This window comes from Cynara cardunculus (assembly GCF_001531365.2).
Source record: "Cynara cardunculus var. scolymus isolate 2C chromosome LG 5, CcrdV1, whole genome shotgun sequence".
Classification (NCBI taxonomy): domain Eukaryota; kingdom Viridiplantae; phylum Streptophyta; class Magnoliopsida; order Asterales; family Asteraceae; genus Cynara; species Cynara cardunculus.
Window position 1 is genome coordinate 4566809 of NC_037532.1, and position 22780 is coordinate 4589588.

At 33.3% G+C, this 22780-nt stretch overlaps 2 protein-coding genes across 2 annotated transcripts; both read right to left on the reverse strand.

The window, feature by feature from the left end:
* Positions 1-6551: 6551 nt before the first annotated feature.
* On the reverse strand, positions 6552-10557 carry LOC112512641 (protein PMR5-like). Its single transcript, XM_025118708.1, has 5 exons — positions 10149-10557; positions 9887-10058; positions 9360-9538; positions 8804-8962; positions 6552-7048 (listed from the first exon to the last, which is right to left on the reverse strand). The coding sequence occupies exons 1-5, from the start codon at positions 10478-10480 to the stop codon at positions 6718-6720; spliced, it is 1173 nt and encodes a 390-aa protein (XP_024974476.1). The 5' UTR covers positions 10481-10557; the 3' UTR covers positions 6552-6717.
* A 4950-nt stretch (positions 10558-15507) lies between these two features.
* On the reverse strand, positions 15508-22486 carry LOC112512244. The gene is made up of 11 exons (XM_025118111.1): positions 22388-22486; positions 19726-21939; positions 19490-19619; positions 19286-19377; positions 18649-18893; positions 18463-18549; positions 18276-18375; positions 17242-17452; positions 17048-17156; positions 15930-15963; positions 15508-15845 (listed from the first exon to the last, which is right to left on the reverse strand). Exons 1-11 carry the CDS (start codon positions 22484-22486, stop codon positions 15693-15695), a joined length of 3474 nt encoding a protein of 1157 aa, XP_024973879.1. The 3' UTR covers positions 15508-15692.
* Between the last annotated feature and the right edge of the window lie 294 nt (positions 22487-22780).

Genomic DNA, 22780 nt, shown 5'->3' on the forward strand with positions numbered 1-22780 from the left:
TATATATATATATATAGTATGGCATCGGAATATTTGGATGTTAAATTGGCTGCTTTTGTATGCTTGGATCCATGGCCATTTCTGCCATATTACTTTCGTATTTGACTGTTGGCTTTGTGTTCAATAGATGCTACTTTGCCAACATATTTTTTTGTTCTTATACTGATCACCAGATTGATGAATAGGGTGCAGTGCATTTTTCCTACCAGGTACTGTTTTGGAGTTATTCTTGATCATCATAAATCAAATGTCTGTAACCTTCTTTGGCCGTTGTATCTGGTTTCACTTACGGGCCTGGCTGGTTTAATTGGAGTTTCATGGACACTTCTTCTTTTGTTGCTGGTTTCTTTGTCAATTTAGAGGGTCAGTTATTGTCCATTGAATAGCAAATGGGGTAGATTGTATAATGGAGGGATAAGCCAAGTGGAAGTGAGATTTTTTTGTGAAAGATATGCAAATAGTAGTTATCATGTTTTTTGGTTTTGCGGCTTCATTCCTTCACTTCTACCCCTCTTCCTCTCTCTCCACCATGACTCCCTCTCCATCGTCAGGTTACCCTCTGGTACTGATTCTCCCTTTCTGTCACCAATCAAGTTAGTGTATCTCATCTCTCGCTTTCTTCGTCTCTCAATTTTTTGGTCCAACTACAAGCTAGGTTTTTTAGTACCCGTTCTTATCTGCAACTTAGACATCACTCACAAAAAAGGCTGAGTAATTTGATTATACTTTGTTTGAATTTTACTGTCAATCCAAATCTTTAGTTTATGTGGGTTGATGAAGGATCAAACGAAGAGGGAGTTGGATGAGAATAGCCAAGTTAAATGTGACATTTTTTTTACCATAACTTGACAGGTTGTGAGCATAATGTCATGTTATAAAATTGTTTTGTTATTCAGGTGAGCTTTCATTCTTACCATCTTCAGGATAATAAGAGGACTTGGACGATAATAAGGTATCTTGTATGATGTGTTTGTTGTAAAGTTACTTTCTTGTAATTTTATCTTGATCTACTTATGAGTGATTTTTAACCAAATTTTTCTTGGCATTTATTGTTTTTTTTTCCGCTATTATGATGCATCTCTATAATATGGTCTTAGGGAGCAAAAATTATTTCGTGGTTAAAGAACGGATGCAAAAATTATGGTCTTAGGGGCCGTATACCAAACACTTACCGAGTAAGTAATCCACCAAGAGTCACCATTCTAGCTTACCATATGGGGGAAACAATCATTGCCATCAAAATAGATTGATGGTAAACGTTTATGACCAGGTAATACTCATCACCTTCACTTACCGGGTTCTCGGTTCAATTACCAAGGTAAGTTTTAAGTAAATGCTCCCTTAGTCAAATTAATGGTGCTATTATAACTCACTTTATAGGTAAAGCTTCAAAATTTGCTATTTTATTAGATCTTAAAGCATTGTTTATGTCTTGATAGAAATGGCATTTACGAGGTTAGTTATTTTTACAGATTCACATAGGCTTAAGGATTGTGATGGGAAAAGGGGTGAAAAGGCCAAAGGAGCATTGATCTGCCGGCTACAATTCTAACTATTTGTAAATGAGTCACTACAACAAAATCGTGTTTATAGGACCCTCTCAAATTCTAAGTGTCATAATAAACCTCTTTATGAGACTTAGTTTATAGGACCAAAAAAATAAAGTGTCATATCTAAAGCTGTTGCAATAAGTTTATATGACGTTTTTTGACGTCGTAATAAGTTTTTTAGGACACTTTTAATATAAAGTGTCAAATTATCAACTTTATAAGACACCATTTGAAAAATTGTCATATAAAAACAAGTGTCCTATAAAAAAATGAGTTTATGGAACATTTTCTCAAAAGTATCCTATAAAGTTGCTAATGTGACACTTTGTATTGAAAATGACCTAAAAAACTTGTTAAGACGCCCAAAAACGTCATATAAACTTATTGCAACACTTTTAGATAGGATACTTTATTTTTTTGGTCCTATAAACTAAGTCATATAAAGAAGTATATTAGGATACTTAGAATTTGAGAGTGTTCTATAAACCTGATTTTGTTGTAGTAAGTTATCCAATCCTTTATAAAGGGATCATGTTATCTAATAGTATCAACTAACAATATCTACTAGTGAGCAAACAAACTAAGCTTATATTCCATCCACCATTTATTCTATATTGACACAACTTAGTATATTTCAAAACATTGTAGTACAATAACTCATATCGGACGAGGAATCGTTTAACATGGGAAATGCATGACTCAATACTAATGGAAGTCAATTATTCATATGCATATTCATGATATGCTCGTCTTTGGTTATTCAATACTCCATCTGTCCCAAAATAGGTGTTTACATTTTTTTTGATTAACCTGGATATCCAACCCGCTATGCGAGCCGACTAATCCCAGGATGACCACCTGCTTTGCAGATAGCCTGGAGTCACCGCATTTGAACCTCCGTGACCACAAGGGGATTTTTATTACTCTTTGGATTTGAACTTGGGACCTCCAGGTACTTTTGACATTTGGAGTCAAGCTCAAACCAACCAGGCACCGCACCACCCTTGTTGCTTACATTTCTTTTTTACTTTGTTATGAAATAGATGTCAACTTTAAAAAATAAGTTTTTACTTTCCCACTCCCTAATCAGGTTCTTATTACAAAGTGATTAAATCAATCTTCCATTTTTGTCGTTAAGTCAACTTTAATATTGCTTTTACCAAATCTTAATCATGTTTACCTTTTAATTAATAATCGGAAAAGTTCAACAAACCAACATACAAATTTGCAAAATATGAACATTTTAATCCATTATAATATATTTTAGCTTTCACAAAACTTGTTGTCCCCTGCAAATTTTGCGCAAAAATGATCATGTTTTGCAAGTGTAAGGGCCAGTTTACTAAACATTTACTTGATAAGTGCTTATCATACAAAAAAATTTCTTTATCAGATGAACATGAGAAGAACCAAAAATCTTACCGGGTAAGAGCAATGAAAAGGATGAAGAGTCTTATCCCCTAAGTAAGGGTAACTACTCTTACCCATGTAAGCACTTACCTATTAACTTGTTGCATTTAATATTTTTTGATGTACTAAAATCTTACGTATCAAAATAAATTATAATGTTGAATCTTATCGATAAACGCTTACCGGGTAAGCATTTGGGTAAACGACCCATAAGTGTATTTTTTAGGACTTTTTCAAGTATAACGATTGTGTCTTTTAAGTGAATTCGATGTTAATGATCATTATGTGGATGGATTGACCTACTTCTATTCAATACTAAGTAGTCCATTTTTAACTTTTCATAGGTAATATTTAATTTTAAAACCCAAACCTATAAGAATCTCTTGGTTATGGAGAAAGAATTGATGGTTTAAGTTCAACTTACGTTTAAGTGTTTATGTTATCAAAGGGCTTTTGGTATAGTTGTATCGTAGTTTTTGGCCTTGTAGAAGGTCATGAGTTCAAACCTCACCAAAGATGAGGAGAGTATGTAAGTTTATTTGTTACATTTTGCCGTATATAAATATTATATACTTTGGGGGGAAAAAACAAGAAAACATGTTTAATAACTCTTTTTATATAGAAGGTTTTTTCTTTACTCATTTACAATTGAATCAATATCAAAAGTTTTCAAATGAAAAAAGAAAAACAGAAAATGATGGATTATGACTCTTGTTATAATGTTGTTATGACTCTTATATTGGATACTGAAAACCAATGTTGGTAAGCTAATATAACACAAAGATCCTCCTAATCGATATCAGTGACATCCAATGTTAGCGTGTATAACTACTTATCACTCACTAAAAAAACGATATTCAAAGGCATAACATCAATTGCTTTATGATATTTTCAAATTTATATTTTATAAAAAAAAAAACATTGTTGTTTGCTCAAAACCACATAAATGCGTATTATAATATCAACAGAGACAAAAAAAAAATGAAACATTAAAATCGAGATATATCTCGTTGCATTATGCGAGTACCCTTCTAGTATTAACAAAATCGATTATAATTCATATTTTTTCTGTATAAATAACATACTTTTTGGGCTTAGTTATTTATATATCGTTTTCATAATTCCTGAAAACCCATATCCAAATAAACTTTATTTATAGTTTTCATAATTTCTTGGGCTTAAAGCCCATTACATGACCCAATACGCCCATACATTTTGGGCTTAGTTATTTATTCTCAAACATTCTTATCTTCGTTGTTTTTTACTTGAGGGGATTTTCAAGTCTTAACAGTTGTCATTTATTTTATTGGATGAACATAATAAAAACCGATAATAACCGATAATCTTACTCGGTAAGAAACAAAACAAAGACCAAGAATATTACTCGGTAAGTGAGAAAGAATAATATTACTCGGTAAGCAATGGTAAAAGATGTTCACCAACAATCCATTTTGATAGTCGATAATATTACCCAATAAGGTAATTGGGGGTGTTGCCTCTTTGCTGGTAAGTGATTTTACCTGATAAGTGTTTGCTAACCCTCAGTTTTAATATTTCGAACTCGTGATAAGCATAACAAAGTATTTTTAGTGATTGCTCTATATACATGTTAACTTAGAACAATAGGGTCAATGCTAGTAATAAAACTGGTATCACAAATAAAAGTAACGAGAGGACTAATAAGATGCACCTTTTCATGATATTACTTCGAGTTTATGTAATTCCATGTTTATCGAAATAAAAGAAGCAATGGATGCATGTTAAGCAAGTCCATCAAACGTATAACAACAACTAATGATGATAGGGTAAAATGCATAAAATAACAATCTACTTTTTTAAATTTCTTTATTATATTCAGTTTTTCTTATTACAACAATGTACTTTCAAACTATTTTTTATTAAGACATTGTACTTTGAAAAATTTACCCATTATAGCATTGGATAATCTTTTGATTTAAATTTACCTATTATACTAGGTTTCCATGTCACCTCATTGTCCACATAGGCTGTCCACATGTACTATAGTGATGTGACTTTCTTACTACATCATTGTACTTTCAAAATTATTTTATTATAGCATCTACCAGTTCTTGTTAAACAATATATTTTTAATTTTAATATTTAGATATTTTACAAGTTATTTAATAAACGTATTAAATAAATTAAAAAAATTCTAAATTATTCATTAATATACCAATATCAATAAAACTAGTACAACACAACTTATCTCGCTAATATTTTTTTTAAATATGTGTTTTTTGAAAAAAGAAAAATAAGAATTGTTCTTTTTTTACCAAAAAATATTATCTTTWAAAGAATATATTATATTTGTTCAAAAACTTTTTACTTGATGTATAAATATATTAAATTAATTATATTTTTTTGAATTATTTATTAATATAACAATATTAAAAAATTGTAGATAACAATTTATTTCGTTAATATTTTAAAGAAGACTTTAAAAGATATGTTTTTATTTGAACAACATAAAATATGAAAAATTACTTTTTTTACAAACAAAATATATCTTAAAAATAATGTTTCATATTTATTTAATAAATATTTTACTCTAAGAATATTTAATTTGAATGCAACTTAATAAGAAAAAGTAAAAAAAATTAAATGTTTTTTTAGATCATAGTAATGAAAAATAAAAATCACTAATAATAATTTAAAATAAGTTTTTATTTTAATTTTAATTAAGTCATCAAAATGATGTGTCATCCACATCACCTCATTAAAGCCATACAAGCAAAAAAGTCAAAGAGTTAACCGGTTTAAAAGGTAACAGGTTACCCATTGCTATTATGGATAGATTTTTTAAAGTACAATGTTTTAATAAAAAATAATTTGAAAGTACATTGTTGTAATAAAGAAAAACAAAAGTAGAATGTTATAATAAGAAAATTTATGAAAGTAGATTGTTATTTCATGCATTTAACCCAATGATGATATTAGTGGCGAAGGCAGGTCCCCTGATTGTTCAAGTTAATATCATGTAATATAGCATCTAGCGTACAGCTCAATGGCAAAGGGGTGGGTCTATTTTGTTCAAATACAAGATAAGTCCCGAGTTCAATCCTCTCAGGGGCTACCATCAGCCGCTGAGTGAGTAAAAAAATGTCCTTCACGTTGACAGATGCCATATGAGACTGGTTTTAGTTGTTAGTAATCAATTTCTTTAAGGTGGTCTATATGATTTAAATTTCATAGATCCCTTTAATGACATGATGACATCTTTTTTTTATCTTTATTAAATACGAAACATACAAAAATAGCATGAACCGATCGACTTAGACTATACCGAGCATGATCAAACCTATAACTCAAGTTTTCTATAACTAAAATTAAACCCATAGATAGTAAGACCAACCAACCAACCCAAACTCAATAAATTGTAATAAATATGGCTTAGGCCCACAATAGGGACGACGAGACTTGAAAACCAATGACATATCATACTTGAGAAGGAATACAGGTGCATTTAAATACTAAATCTATAATAAACGACCCCAGTCTCGCTCTCTCATCAAATTCATGTGTATCTATATGGATACATAAGAGACCCAACGACATGATGCAGCTGCAATTGGAAAAAAAACCATTACATTTTTAAATTATTGCACACAAATTACATTTGATTGGAGGTGGATACAGTTATTGTAAAATCCTAAAACATAACCTTAATTAATTATGAACTATTGACTATGAAAATCTCATTAAACTTCCTATACATATAAATCATAAATACATAATGTTAAAAGAACAAAGCAGTATAGAACAGTTGGTTCCATGTATCAGGCAAACCAGGAAGACACCAATGGCTACAATCAGCAGAGTGGTCAGGGTTAGCTCGTTGACCCGGGCTCAAGTCTCCACTATAGATCGACGGATGTGCGTCTTTTCTCATTGCCGATAGGGTCGTTATGTCAAGTATGTATGCAGGATTTTGCATTTCTCGGATTACGGTGTCAATGACCTTCATTTGATCCGGGTAGACCCCAGGGTAGCCGGACCCGCTCATCGGAGTTGTCTCCCCATAGCAGGTCTTCCCAGTGCTAATGGCACCAGCTGACCATTCCGATGTGCTATAAAAAGGTAACCATAGACGAAGGGAAACATAGTTAGTATGGAACAACAAATCAAAGAAAATCATTGGCTACTTTAATGAAAAAGACAAACACAAAAAAGATGACAGAGTGGAAAAAACATCAACCACTCAATTTGGATATTATTATTTTCCCATGTGGGATATTTTACCCATAAATGGTACATAATGATTAAGTGGTCAAAATGATTAAAAGACTCTTATAATATAGTGCATAATGAAATATAATTGTTTGATAACTATTCAAAATGAAATTAGGGTGTTGAATCGTTACGGGAGACGCAAGATACAAAATTATTCAGAAGGTTTTAGAACCATTAAGAGACATGTTTTTTTTATCAAACAAAATTAATTCTTAACAATTCAAAAGTTGTCTCTTAATAAAACTAGGAAAACATAAACAGACAACAATAAATTGTATATATGCATATGCATTAAAACATATCATAAGTTATACTACATAGGGGTTAGGGGGTAGGGTTTAGAAGCAATAATAGTGGACAGCTAATTATTGATTACACACTTTATGTTTGATGGACCCATTCATCACCCTATGGATCCCATCCCTTTCTCGTCTTTTATTTTCCTTTACTTTTTCATCGCTTTATTAAAATAATAATACATTTTAATTTAATATTATATTTTCAATGCTATAATTTAATCCACATACTTTAAGTAATACGCTTTAAATAATTTAATAACTTTTTTTTTCATATTATTTATTATAGATACTCGTAAAAAATGTGGTTCTAACCACTCGGCTTGTGACGTATTGGTTATGTTTAAGGGGATGTAATGGAAAATCTTATCTACCTCGGGTTTGAATTCAGACGCTACTAAAGCCCTTATGGCTATGGAGGTTCATCTACGATTACTCCAGACCATTTATGGTCGTTCGGGGATTAGTTGGTGCACATAAGCTAGATTAAAAAACCCATAGTTACGAGGGAAAAATGTGGCATAGCTGAGGATTAGGCCACTGTCAAACAGTTATCTATAACTGACCAAATAAGTTGTGGCTCTCCTTAAGCTGCTAACAAACATGCTCTAAGTAAAAAGTCTTAAAAGGCATGTTTATTTAAGAAACTTAAATATTTTACAACTAAAATATCCCTTATTTTATGAATATTCATAAATTATGAATATCTATCATAACATTTATTATGCATATTTTTATCATATTATTTATCATATAAGAGTATTCGTGCAATGCAGCGAAATACATATTCATATTAATATTTTGTTTTACTTTTTGTATTTGTTTTTATAATTCGGTTTATATGGTTTTGAGAAAAATAATGTTCTTACTTTTGAATAAAAATAAATTTGATGATATCATAAAATTTTTAAAAAAATATATCGATATTAATATCTAATAACGAAGCAATTTATTTTTGGCTTAACAATATAATTTTACAAAGATAATGATTCTATTAAAACTCAATGATAATTCTAAAATATTTTAGATTTTTTATATTTAAAACAATATGTTTATCATGTATTTGATTATGTTTATCTACAGTTAGTTATACGAATTAAAAAATGAAGTTTTAATAAATTGTACTTACACATAATTTACTTGTAATCTTAAATTTTATATAATATGTATTAATAAACAACACTTCATGTATAATTTTTTTTAAGAGTATTTGTTAAATACTTTATAATATAGTATTGATAAATACTTATTAAAAAAGTGGTTCCTAAATAAAGGTTAATGATTGGAATGACTTACTTGTAGTGAGTTGGAGAAACGGACTGGAAAAAGATTCTGGTGGTAGTGGTATCAACATTAGAATCAACCCATTGGGCCCATGTTTTCAGGCCCATGTACAGTGCTGCCAGTCGATCCATATCCTTAGAAACTGACCCGCCCGATTCAACCAAGTCCCACCTGCACCATCACCACCAAATTAACACCCACAATTCACTTTTATTTTTATTTTTCATCAAATATTAAAAAAATTTATTGTTTTAAAATATATAAATCTTTATTAATATTAAGGCGTCGTTTACCAAACGTTTAATGATAAGAGTCATCAACTTTATTAATTTTGTCGGGTAACATTCTCGACGATAAAAGCTTATCGGATATTATCCGACTCTCGATCCTTATCTTGTTTTATCATGTGAGTTTCTTAGTCCTTATTATACTCATCCGATAAGGTAAGTGTTTAATAAATGACCCATAAAACGATGGCTTTTTTTCTTCATAAAGTAGCTTATAAGTCACTTTATAAAATATAAACCAATTTATGATCGTTAACCATGAGCTAATTAAAATTACTGACCCTTGAAGGGAGCCTTTATGAGTCCACCAATGACCAGTGTTGAATGATAGAACATCAGCGGTCATCCACGCCCGTGCATTCTTCGAAATATCCTCCAATTTCAGTATCCGTCGACCTTCGACCGATTCAATATCCACCAAATATGGTGCTCGATAAAACGAAATGTCCACCCCATAATCCTTTTCAAAACAAACCAAAACACATTAAAATCCTATTTGTCAGCAGTTTAATGATCTTAATGAGACTCACATGTTATACAGTCAACTATTTATAACTGTTTGGTAGTAACTTATTCAATAAGCTTATAAATGGAATTTTATACAGAAAACCAATTTTTTTTTTCCAAATTTACATCTACGAAGCAACCCTCCCAAACAAAAAAATTTCAGATCTATACAGATTGATTAATCGATACAACTTTACCCATACATGATTTAATGAAAACCAACCAACCAAACTTCCCCTAATTGTCAACCAAAAGTAACCACCCCAATTGAATTCAAATACATGAGTTTAAAGATTTGTACCAAAAACTTAAATGTAGAGAGAGGATCGCCTCTATTCATCTTGGTCGCCGCCGTTGGCACCGCCGACCATGTCATACAAATCAACGACTCCCACTGGTTTCTTCCCAATGAATCTCCGACGAACATCACTTTTTTCCCTCTCATCTTCGTCAGAAACTCCAATCCGTTAAATCTGCTTAATTAATAGCCCACAAACAATTAATTAACTACGACTCGTTAAACTAAATTTCTTCGTAATTGAATAATCGAAACTGAAAGTGACCTGGGAAGTTCACAGTTTGCAGGTTTCCATCGATATTTGAGATAATCGGAATCTGGTCGGCCATACATTTGGCAATTGAACTCAGCGTCGATAAGGGGACAAGAAGAGGCTTGATAGATGGGGTAAGAGTCGTCGTGAACCCATGAACCCATAAACAGTGCACATTCGGATTGATTGGATTGATGGATGGTGTGGGTGTGGGCGCCATTGTTGTCAATTGGAAGAACTAATTCGACCGACGAAGCTAATAGAAGAAAATTGAAGAAGAATAGAGATACGAGAAGAGATAGAGATAGAGATAGAGAAGGGTTGAAGATGGAGGAAAACGCCATTGGAGAAGGGAAGGTTTTTGGAGGGAGGAAGGTAGAAACAGGAAGGAATTTTGGTGGATTTGGAGGGAGGGAGGGAGGTAGGGATGAATCTTGTTGTATTGTGTGCATGTGAAGTGTAGCATAATATACCTTCACGTCTCTCATGTTGATATATAAACACTTTTGGGCTCAAATCCTATAAATATATATTTAAATGATGTCACATTTATTTTAACACTAAGTTCTTTTATAACAACTTTTTATCTAATTAACGTAATTCTGTTATAAAACGGGATGTAATATTTTACTGTAAATCAATAATATAATATATGAAATTTATGTTTGAATAAAATAAAAATTACTGAGTTAATATGTTTTAATGATTTAAAGATCCATCCGGTAACTAATATAAGATTTCTTTGGTAAAAATCAAATAAAAACCATCTGAGCAAAAATTTGATTACTGTTCACTTCATCCGATTGGTCTCACAGGTTTTTTCAAGGACACCAGCATGAAGGGGTGTTTTTTTTTGTCTTATTCAACAGCTGAGACTAATGGAGAGCCTATGATTGAACTTATGACCTCTTTTGTATTTAGACAAAAGTAATCTTATCCATCTACCAATTGAGCTACAGACCGGAAGAAAAAATAAGAACTGCTAATTTTTAAGAAGATCCAAGATCGGTATGGAAGAAAAGTTTTATAGTAGTTCTTTTCATTAATTATGATGTTTTATGAATTATTTGATGTCATTAGAATTAGAGTAAATTATACTCTTGGTCCATGTGGTTGTCACTTATTAGCAACTACTGTCCCTCTTTCAAACTAATTATAATTTTGGTCATTGTGGTTGCCAGTTTGTTTCAATTTTTGTCCCTCAGACTAACTTTTGTTAAATAGATCCGTTAACTCAGAAGGTTTTTTTTTTCGTCTTTTTAGTATTTCTTTAGTTTTCAATTAAAATTGGAAAATATATTATTAGATTGCTTTATGTTTTTTATTTTTTATATAAAATTTCAATGTACATATGCTTTAAGCAAATGTACAACCTAATCATGCACACCAAACCAACCCATTCCACTTTTTCTTCCGCTTAACCCCCTTCAGTCATCTTCTCTAACAAAACATCTCAACCAGAAAAATAAAAAACATATCAAAATCTAAATAAGAAACCTAAATCAAACGATATCTTAAAACCAGAAAAATGTTGTAGATACTTGTACGTCAAAAAATTATAGAAGAAAAAGTAAAACGACCAAAAGACCATCCAGATGAATAGTACGTAAACACATTTAACGACCATTCATGGAGAAAATTTGTATTAACGAGCATGCCCATAAGAACTTGCAAACCATAGGTACCGTCAAACGAATCACATAACCGACATCCGCGATTTATATAAAAAAGTGTGAAAAATATTTAAAGAAATTTTTCTACCAATGAAGTGTAGCTCTTTATCCTTTAGGTAAAGGCCAAATAGATTTTTTTAAGTAAAGGCAAGTGGGATTTGAGTTCCTATTATTTGCATGACTTTACATAAATATTAAATTAATTAAACTGATTTTATTTTGTAATTATTTTAGAAACTATTTTTTTTTTTAAATAGCAAAAGTTTATAATAAAAAAAACCTGACGTATAAAAAGGATTTTTTGTTTAAAGTTTATTTTCAGGACAACAGAAAGAGATTTTATGCAGAAAATCTTTAATATGCGTAAAGTTTCTAGTTGGTTAATTTTTTTTAAATTTTACGCTCTTATAATTAGTTATTTAATTTACTTTATATCATTATTTTTCTATTTTATATATTTATTATGTTAACATACATCAATTTCAAATGTATTTCAGGTGATATGAGGAGGATTCAACCTTCTTACTTTATTAGCAACAATGGAAGCAGAAACGAAATTAGGGATCCAGCGATGAACAGATCGTGGAAACTGAGCAATGTTTCAAGTCTCCATCAAATCCCAAATCCTCTTCCGGATGATACATTTCCAGGCTTTTGGATCGTTATCGTTTCTGTCTAACTCATCCGCCATGGATTCTCTTGCTTTAGCATCGAGACGAAGCCTCTCAGCCTCATAAGTCGATTCGTCAAAACCAACTTCGTTTCTGTTGCTCTCCACTTTGAATGGATTGTAATGAAAGTGTTTAATGGAGAAGGAATTAGATCTGTGGGTGTGATTGACGATGGAGGGAAAGATGATTGAGATACGAAATTCTGAATAATGCAGACGATGCATCCATGGTTGAATGTTTCGTTATTCATGGAGGTTGTTGGCGTACATGATAAGAAGTGAACGATCAGATTGCAACACTCGGTACGGGACGGGTCGGGGGGTATTATTGTACCTCGACCCCAACCCTAGTTTGAGTCTACCGGGGATCCCATTCCCCGGCCCCAGGACCTGTTTTAGCAGAGAATCCTTGTTCCCGTTCGGGTCGGGTGAGCCGGAGCAAATCACTATCCTTAGGTAAAAGAGAAAAAAATCGATAAAAGAACAAAAATGCCTCTAATTTAACGAAATATTTTAACAGTCATTAGAGAAAGACACCTAAAACAGATGTTTTTGCAAATTATGATGTTCATCTTGTAATTTCAAAACTACAGAGACTAAAAGTGTTACTTTCGACAAACCATAAGGACCAAATTTGTAGTAACACTTTTAGTCTCTGTAATAAGATAAGTTGATAATAACATCAAATATAAATGATTACAAATATTTAATTTTTTACACCTGAATACATATATAATAATTATAAATATTTTTTTTTGTAAACAATAATCGGACAAGGAGAAACAATTGGGGAAGACATGGTTCAATAATTTTATGAATATTCAAAACATGTGAAAGAGATAGAAGCAAGGCAAAATTAATCAAGATTCAAGGGATGTATGACCTACAATACAACTTGCTTAAGACATGGGACCCTACCACTTTCTTCAATTTTTGTTCGACAGGCACCTCTAACTTTGAAAATTCTAGTTACATCTTTTCAACAACTTCAATATCAAAAATGACAGTAATAATAATAATAATAATAATAATAACAGTAATTTAAATGCCAGAAAACAAGAACATAAAAAACCTTAGTATATGAGTCAGATAAGACAGATCCTACAAGATTTATCATCTAAAACTCGTGCGTAACATAACACTTTCTTTAAACTTTGTATGTTATGTTATCTCAAGAACGGGAAGTGTATCATACATCTTCGTATCCTTTGATTCATAGGATCTTGTGACGAAAGAGATTGAGTTATAACTCGTAAAATAGAAAAAAAGCTGACGTAACCGAATCAATATTTTCTTTCTTTCTTGTAATATGGCAAAAGGGGGAAACTTGCAAGAGGAAAAAATATGTTCCATTCTTTCCTTGTTTGCATAAACTCTCTTCCTTTTTTTCTATCTCCTATGGTAGCTACATGTATCTCATGGTCCCATTTTGCTTTTTGTGGGACTAAGTTGCCTTCTATGTACTATTCATCATATGAATGACAACAAGACAAATATAAAATTGGACCACCAAGCCCTTGTAGAATCACCACAAAAATCCTTTATAATACAAAAGGGTATTACGTGGGGCAATGCTTAACTTGGGTATTCATATCCGTTTAAGTCCTTCGGTAAGATAGACCTTGACTCTGATGTAATCTGAAAATGTACAGTAATCTTTTAAATATCTCTCTAAAATGAGCCACCACTTAAACCCTTTATGATAAAAAGAGGCATTTAGTGGGATAATCCTTAACTTGGGGTATTAAAGGTGTGAAGATGAAATCTCTTTTTTAGTCCTTACTATAACTTTCATATTATCACATGTGATAAAAGTATTCTCGCATAAAATAGAGGTGTTCTTGTTATAACCTCCACCTATATATATATATATATATATATATATATAAAGCTTTGATGATATGTGTCTAACCGATACAGACTCTAACAAAAGGTATGCCAACATCTTGTTCAAGAAAGATGCATCCCAATTCCAAAGTATGGTATATAGAAAATTTTCTATATAAGAATGATAACTAAGGGAAAAATATTATGAAAACTTAATAACCAACTATTTCATGAGTTATTCACGATGAAAAATATAAATATTCATGAATAATGTCATCACAAGTATCATTATTTTCATTATTCACGATATTCGTTATGAATAATTCGTTCACATATTCTAAAAACACTTGATGGTAAACGACCCTGCCCCACTATGTGTATATGCTTAACCAAGCACAGATGGTATATGTTTGGGGTATAGTTAGCCAATCAACCAAGATGGTATATGTTTGGGGTATAGTTAGCCAATCAACCAGGGGGACCAAACGGGTCGATCGATGTCCAAATCGTTTTAAAACTCGGGTTGATCATTGATGCAACTAGCATCCATAAATGCATTTAGTTTGATTGCTAAGATGATATCAATCATGCAATTGTCTTGAAGAATTAAGACCAAAAAGTAAGTATTCCTTATTTATTAAGTTCTAATCTAAAGCTTCTAAGTCTTGAATCTTTGATAGAAGCAGAAAGCAGCCCTTACCAATTGCCAGCCACCAAAGAAGACTCACACCAACAACTATGTGTTATCTCTTATTCATCTCAACATCAAGAAATCAATGCACACTCCATGATTGAATATTAATTTAGCAAAGAACGCTCAAAGGAACAGATGGACCCAATAACCTCAAAATTAACTTAAATTCGTGTAGCTTAAAACTTTGAGTTTATAAGCAGCTCATATATCTGATCTTCTAACTGTGGGATTCACCGAAGATGTTACAAACACCCCCCCCCCCCTCCTTCTTTCTTAGGGACTCATCATGTTCTATAAGATTTGCCACACTATCTTGATGGTACAAGGATCAACTTTGATACTATTTGTAACTCCCCATGGCTTAAAGGAGTAGGCTGACCCAACACCTCAGAATCAACTTAAAATCATGATGGAAGTTATTGGTAACCAACAACTTTGAGCTTATAAGCAGCTATCAAAATTAGAACATTAAGTTCAATTATTTTGAGCAAACACACAGATCTAATCTTCTATGCATGTGAGACGGGTTTTACATAGAAGATAAAACATGCCTTCATTTCCATCCATTACCAATTTTTTGAACCAAAAACGGGAGAAAATGAAGGCAAATCTTGAGCTCTTAGCATATGTTCTTACACTACTCGGATTGTTATCAAAAGGGAATTAGTTGCTACTTACATATTTTAACACATTTACTTGTGGAAAGGCACCTCAAATCTCGTGGGCATGAATTTTCTCCGCTGGTAGCATTTGAGAAAGCTGTTGTTGTTGCCTTCTCTGGGGTTAGATGCTTCTGTAGAGCATTTGGTTTCACTTCGATGTTCTATGTTAGTTGGTTGACTCGTCTAAAACAAGAATTGCAACGAGTAAATCAAACGTTGAAACGGGTAGCCAAACATAATTAGGGAGAACATAGAAGAAAAGGTTACCAAGATTTCAAGAGGATTTGTTTTGCCATTGTGCCTGAACAGATGCCAATTTGGTTAGTAAACTGAAATGGCTGATTAAATGCATAATATAACAAGCATTTTGATCTGAAAATAGTTTCAATTATACATCTTGAGACACAAGAAGCCACAGCAAAGAAATAGAGTATAGAAGTAAATCCCAGTTCAAACCATGAAATAGCAGCATCAACCTCGACTTCTTTGGAGTTTATTATTTCATTAGTTTGTTGTATATTTGGGATTTTTTTGGCCCTAATTTGACATTCTGAAATCCGTCTGCTTAGAACTTTTTTATGCTTAAAGTTCTTGGAGGGAACTTTAAATCAATCTTTAGAACACTTGTAATCATAGGGATCTCATTGGTTCAAGAGTTGCATTAAAGAAACACAGTCTTGACAACAGCAGCTCATTCCACCAATAAAAACACGAAAAAGAAAGACCCTTGTCAAAGTTTATCAAAACTACTTCCGATTGTGTTCTAGAATTTCTCCTATATATTCTATTAGGGGGCGTTCGGTTTGGTGGAATGGTTTTAAGGGGTTTGGATTTCAGTGGAAGAATTTGGAATTGGAGGGATTTGGAAGTGGTAGGATTTTGAATCTTTGATGTGTTTGGTTTGTAGGATTTGGAATGGAATTGAATTCCATTCTTTATAAAAAAATTATAATAATAAGTAAATTACCTGTATATTAATTGATTATTACAAAACAAATGTTTTTAACATAAATTTAAACATTATTACATAAAAATCCTAAAAGATCCCGTGAAATACCAACCACCTCCGTGGGATTTCAAATCCAGGAAATCTTTCAAACAAAACATGGGATTGGAATGGAATTTAATTTCAAATCCCTCCAAATCCAATCCAGTCCCACAAACCAAACGGGACCTTAGTTCATAGTTTAAAGACCATAATAAGTCCAAACCATGCAGACCAGATCATATTTTTGTGGTCTGGCCTGACCGGTTTGGTCACTTTGTGTCAAACTGCATTGCGGTTTGGTTTTGTTAAGAGGGTCAGACCGCCCAGACTAGACCATTTATTCCTAGTTCAAATATGAAATCATCAAACAAACAAAAAATTTAGTTAGGACACATACTCTGAGGAAGATTGTTCAACTTTTCCACTCTCTTGGATTCTTTCTTCTTGTGACACTTTAGAAACAGCACTAATTCTATCTAAATCTACAATAGTACCACAACCATTTCCTGCATAAACAATACAACGACCAACTGTAAAAAGGGGTCATTCTCAACGAACGGAATTGTACAACAGAAGTGGTGAAAAACATACCTCTTGACATGCTTGGTTCTGTGGAAGGAAGATCTATCACCAAGAGTTTGTGGCACATTCTAGTGCCTTGGAAATCAAGAAAAGTGCAGCCTAAAAATTTCAATTTCTCCGATTCAGTCATCAAAGAGAAACCAAATGATCTGGTCCAAGTGTGTAGCACACTCGAAACAGCAGGCAAAACTAGTCTTTCCACACCTAGTTCCATAAGTTGCTGGAAAAGCAAATATGGTAACATTAGCAAACGATAAAATTGTTACTCTCTCCGTCCCATGAAATTGCTACTTTCGATCTAGCACGTACTTTAAGTAAAATATTTGATTATTTGTTTAACTATCTCAAATACCCTTTAGCAAAGACAAAGAGAAGTACCCCGTGGACACTAATTTATCTGAAATTATGATGATAGGCAAGTTGGCAATTTGAATTAGGAAGTTCTATAAAAAAAGTAGCAATTTTTATGAGACGGGGATGTGATGATAGATATGCAGGATGAAGTATCCGACATGCTTTGCTTTCACCGGTTAACTATGCAGGATACATTATGTATGGAGGGGATCCCATGTATGCATAAATAAATATCAACACTCATATTTACATACACACATACATCATACTGAATATCATGCATTTTCATTATTCATCGTGAATGCCCGTCATGATATTCATCATGGATGGTTGGTTCCTAGGTTCTCAAAAATTTTATGGTTTTCTCTTGAACCTGCCCCTATGTATATGTATATGTAGGCGATGCTTCAAATAAGAAGGCTAAATATCGTGAGAAAGTAAGAAGAGAAGGTTAATAGAAGATTCACATGTGAATAATTGAAAAAATCCAATAAAATTTTATTGAAAGATACACATGTGAACCGGCGTTACAAATTTTTCATGAGGGTTCACATATGCATCTTCAAATGGATTTGTTTAATGATTCACATATGAACCTTCCCTTCTTACCTTCTCACGATATTTAGCTTCTTATTTGAACCTGCCACTGTGTATGTATATGTATGCATATATTGGAAATATGATTATACCTTTTCAAGCTCATGCATCAGAATATGACACATTCCACGTCTACGATACTGAAATCTTGTACCAACAAGTGGGAGTTCCGCTACTTTCTCTCCATAAACCCTTGTAATCAGACAGCAAAACATTTACATCATCATAAGAATAAATGAAATTAAAGAAAATACTAATAACCCTGAAATGCAAATACACCTCACTACAGCCGTAGAAATCAGCTCATCGTCTTTCTCCAAGAGAACTGTATAAAAACCCTTAAAGTTCAAACGCTGTAGCTCGGACCTGCGCTGAATTTTATTTCATTACAACAAGATAATTCGGCTAAAAATAATGTTTGAAACAATATATAAAGTGGATCATGAATAAGAAAACTTGTCTCACCATCTACATAAAATAACATCTTCGGTTATATCTCTCCCAGTGCGAGGTTCTTTAACTGGTTCAAAACACTCATGCATCACGCTGATAGCAACGTTCAGCTTGCTATAATTTTCTGCTAGTTCCTCCATATCTGAGGCATCATAATTGGTGGATTCAGACTTCTTATATTTCAGTAGGGTCCATGTTAAGTTATCCCTCCCAACTGGAATCGACTTCCCCAAAAGCCTGTGAAGCCCTACAAATATCTGCAAACCCCACAAGCACATTTGATCTCAGCATGATATTGAATTTTATTCGCAATATAATTCAATTGGATCATTAAAAAGACAACCAACAACATTTATTATCGCAAACTTTTATGGTCAAACTCTAAAATTCCAAAATCCATACTTTAAGGGTGCATCAGTTTCAAACTTGTTGTCCCAAGTTTGGTGCGACAGTAGCCTGGGACAACACAAGACTGATTGGGACAAAAATCAAGGAGATGTACAGGATTTGTAAATTACTAAACAACCCATGCCAAATTTTAAAACCTTTCATAATTCTTTACCTGCCTACCTCAGTGTCCCCTGACCAGCCCAGTGAAGTCCCATAAAACCTTCCATATGGAAAATAATATCAAAAGTTCGATGCATACCTCTTCACATCTCAAACTACAGAACCAATTTGCTTCAAGATAAGTCTCCATCTTCAAGAAACCTTCTCTTCTTTTTAAGCACCCGATATGATCTACATTGAAGTGTGAAGCTTAATTAGAATCTAAAGCTTCGTGCTTTATAATGAAAATGCTTATATATGAGCTTAAGTTAACAAAGCCACGAAGAGATTTTAGTCTACATACATCTTCTTTCACACTGTTCACAGTTTAGAATGTTCATATCCATATTTTGTTCATAATTTCCGTTGAATCTGTTTTGATTACAAATTCTGCAACAGCATGATGGACAGAACCATTCGCCATCCGGGACCTCCTAATCAGGCAAAATCAGAAGTATACATCAATATAAAGTTCCCTTTTCGTATTAAAACATAAGTTAAAGTTCAAGAAACGAGAAATAAAAATACCAAGAATATTACCTTTAATCCCAGGCACGTTGTGTGAAATGCTGATGGACATTCGTCACATAAAACTAATTCCCCACCGTATTGGCAGATAGAACATATGTAGTCATTGTCATTTTCTATTTCATGCCGGTTTCCCTTTATACGCAGAGGTTTCATCCTAATCAATCTTGAACTTTTATCAAGATTTTGTTGCAATTGGCATTGGCAGTCTAGTAAGGACCTACCATCCTCTAGAAATATGTTAGCCGATGGTCGGCCATAAGTGCTTCCAGCATGAGATTGAAACTTGGAGAGGCTAAACGTATGTTTGCAACAACTACATTTTATTCCATCACGAGTTACTCGGCCTTCTCTCAATGTACGACCATCTTTCCTGCAATAGTATTGTACTTTTGCTCTAGGTAAAACAACGTTATTGTCTATCAACCAAGATAAGACCGTTCGTGGGGTTTGGTTCATTGGGGAAATCTCTTTCCGAGCCCTTTTGCTTGACCTTAGTACATGGGTAGTCCTCAAAGAATCGCCAGTTGACCTATTTCTTGATTTTGTCAAAGATTCATCTTGTTTTACCGCTTGCTTCTTTGATGGCGATGAAGATATAGTTTTAATATGCAAAAGACCATCTTTCTTCTTGATTAAGTCTACATATGCTTTGACTTTTCCCATTTTGTCAAGCTCACGGATATTATCAAATCCACAGCACAAACATTCCTTGATATAATGATTGCAGGCTTCAAGAAGACCATAAAACTTTCTTCCATTTGGCGAGCAGTATACAAGTACCTTCCTACCTGAAAGACGCTCGGTATAGCACTTTGACCACCCAACAGCAAAAAGATGCTTTGTTGCACTGGTTTGCAGTTTTCTAACCCTAGCATCTCTGCTCTTCCGCAAGTCAGAATTTGCTTCCAATGACAATGAACAATAATCAACCACGGCCTGTGGACAGAAGTCAGATTCAATCACAAGTGTTTTTGGTTCTTCTTTGGCCAGTGTAGATGATATTGGAGTTTCAAGATATGCATTAACATCAGATGAACTCAAAGTAATACTTTCAGATGAACGTTTGTTTAACTCTGTACAAAGTACGTTAAGTGAATAATATTGCTTCCCATTAGGATCAGTGTAACGATATCTAAAATAAGCAGCCCCTTTTGAGCCAATCCTATACACCTTCGACTCGATTTTCCAACCCATATATGAAAGATGTTGCCTAACTTTCAATGTTACATCAACCGGAGGTTTTTTACCAGATTCGAAGTACTCAAAGTATTTGAAAATTGCATCTGGACAACACTCCGCTTGAGGAAATACATCAGATCCAATAACGCAATAGTCAACACATTTGCTCCATTCAGAAATGGGGTTTTCAGAAGGGGAGCTAAGATTCTCGTAATCAGATTTAACAACCAAATGTGGGTCTGGATTTGAGCGTAAAGTTGCAAATTCCTCTTCAACGACAAGAGATTCAAAAAAGGATGGTTCAAGATTTATAATGGAATCAAGAATACGTTTCTTTATATCCAAAAATGGACGGTCTTCATGCAAATCCTCAGAAAAGTTAAATCTATGAAAGAACTCCACCATTGTCAACTTAAAGTTATCCACCATTACCTCCTTAACAGTTTCTTTCCATCTTTGCTTCACAGGGCACATCCATTCTTTCATTTCTTCAACAAAACACTTTGTCATCCTCACTTCATACCAAATCTGTTTCACTGAAACAAGAAACGGCCATTCTTGCTTTAATTCCTCGATAACCTCAAGAAAGATCCAGTCCCTTCGAAGCATCCATTCATCGCTACCTGCATCCCAATCTTGAGTAAGCCTTAGATACTCAAATGGGGTCTTCAGTTCATCACCCATATCAGGAAAGAACACTAATCGTTCATCTGAACCATCAAAATGGTCAAAAATGACACCTTCCCACCATGCATCTTTATAAAACACATCTACACACTGTCCATAATGGAGGCAACTTTCATCATGGATAAACCGAGGGGGAACCGGCCTTATCTTGCCACGATAATTAGGGAAATCGGATGAACGCCAACCAGCTGGAATTTTGCCATCAACTGCAAATAGAACTGGGATGGACTCGATAAGGTTACTTGAACTGTCGTCACATAAGAGATGATCATATTTGACCATACGAAACTGAGTTCTAGCTTCTATCACGATGCCACTATGCCAAGAACCTTGGAATCCCTCTTCAACACTTCGTACCTAAAATAATTTTCATTACTTAGCATATATGTTTTTGCTTCCAAAGATGGAGTATGAATCACAATAAGCACCCATTACCCTAACAAATCGTATTGCATGGGATCATAGAGCAAAATCAAGAGCCCCAATAAATTGAACTATAATTCATGAATGAATCAAACAGAAAATCACAAAATTGTCATAAATGAAGCCGGTAATTGGAAAGAAATGTTTACCCTAACAATCAAATTAGGTAAACTTCCACTGTAAACCCCCAACCCCAAAATTCATCATCATATTAACCATTAAATGATCAAACAAATGCAAACAAAACCAAGCAAAGAACACAATCTTGGCAACCCAAAAAACCGCAAAATCTCCATGCATCATGATCAATGGTCACGCAAATAAACAGATGAAGAAAAAAAAAAGTACAGACAGAAATAGTTTGGAGTAAGGCAAATATTACTTCGACTTGTTCGTTAGGAAGAAGCTTTGGAAAATGATTGAGCCTCTGTCGTTTACTTGATTGCTCCAAAATCAGTTGTGCTCTAATGTTGGCCGCCATTGATGAGACTCCACGGCATTCGAACTTACAAGGAATTTAAAATTTGATGAACTTGACATTGCATTGCAGAAAGAATTATGGGAGAAGTTGTAGATACCGAATCCTACATTGTCGCATTTGATGATTTGGGGAGATTCTTCCTACTTGATTACTAAAATTGAAAAGGGTACGAGAGGAGACTCAAAGGGTTTATGGGAATTTCCTAAATCCACGCATGTCATTTTGAATTTCCTAAATCCACGTATAAAGAAGAGGATTTATACGTCTCCTTGTTTCCCTATTTCACGTTTCACC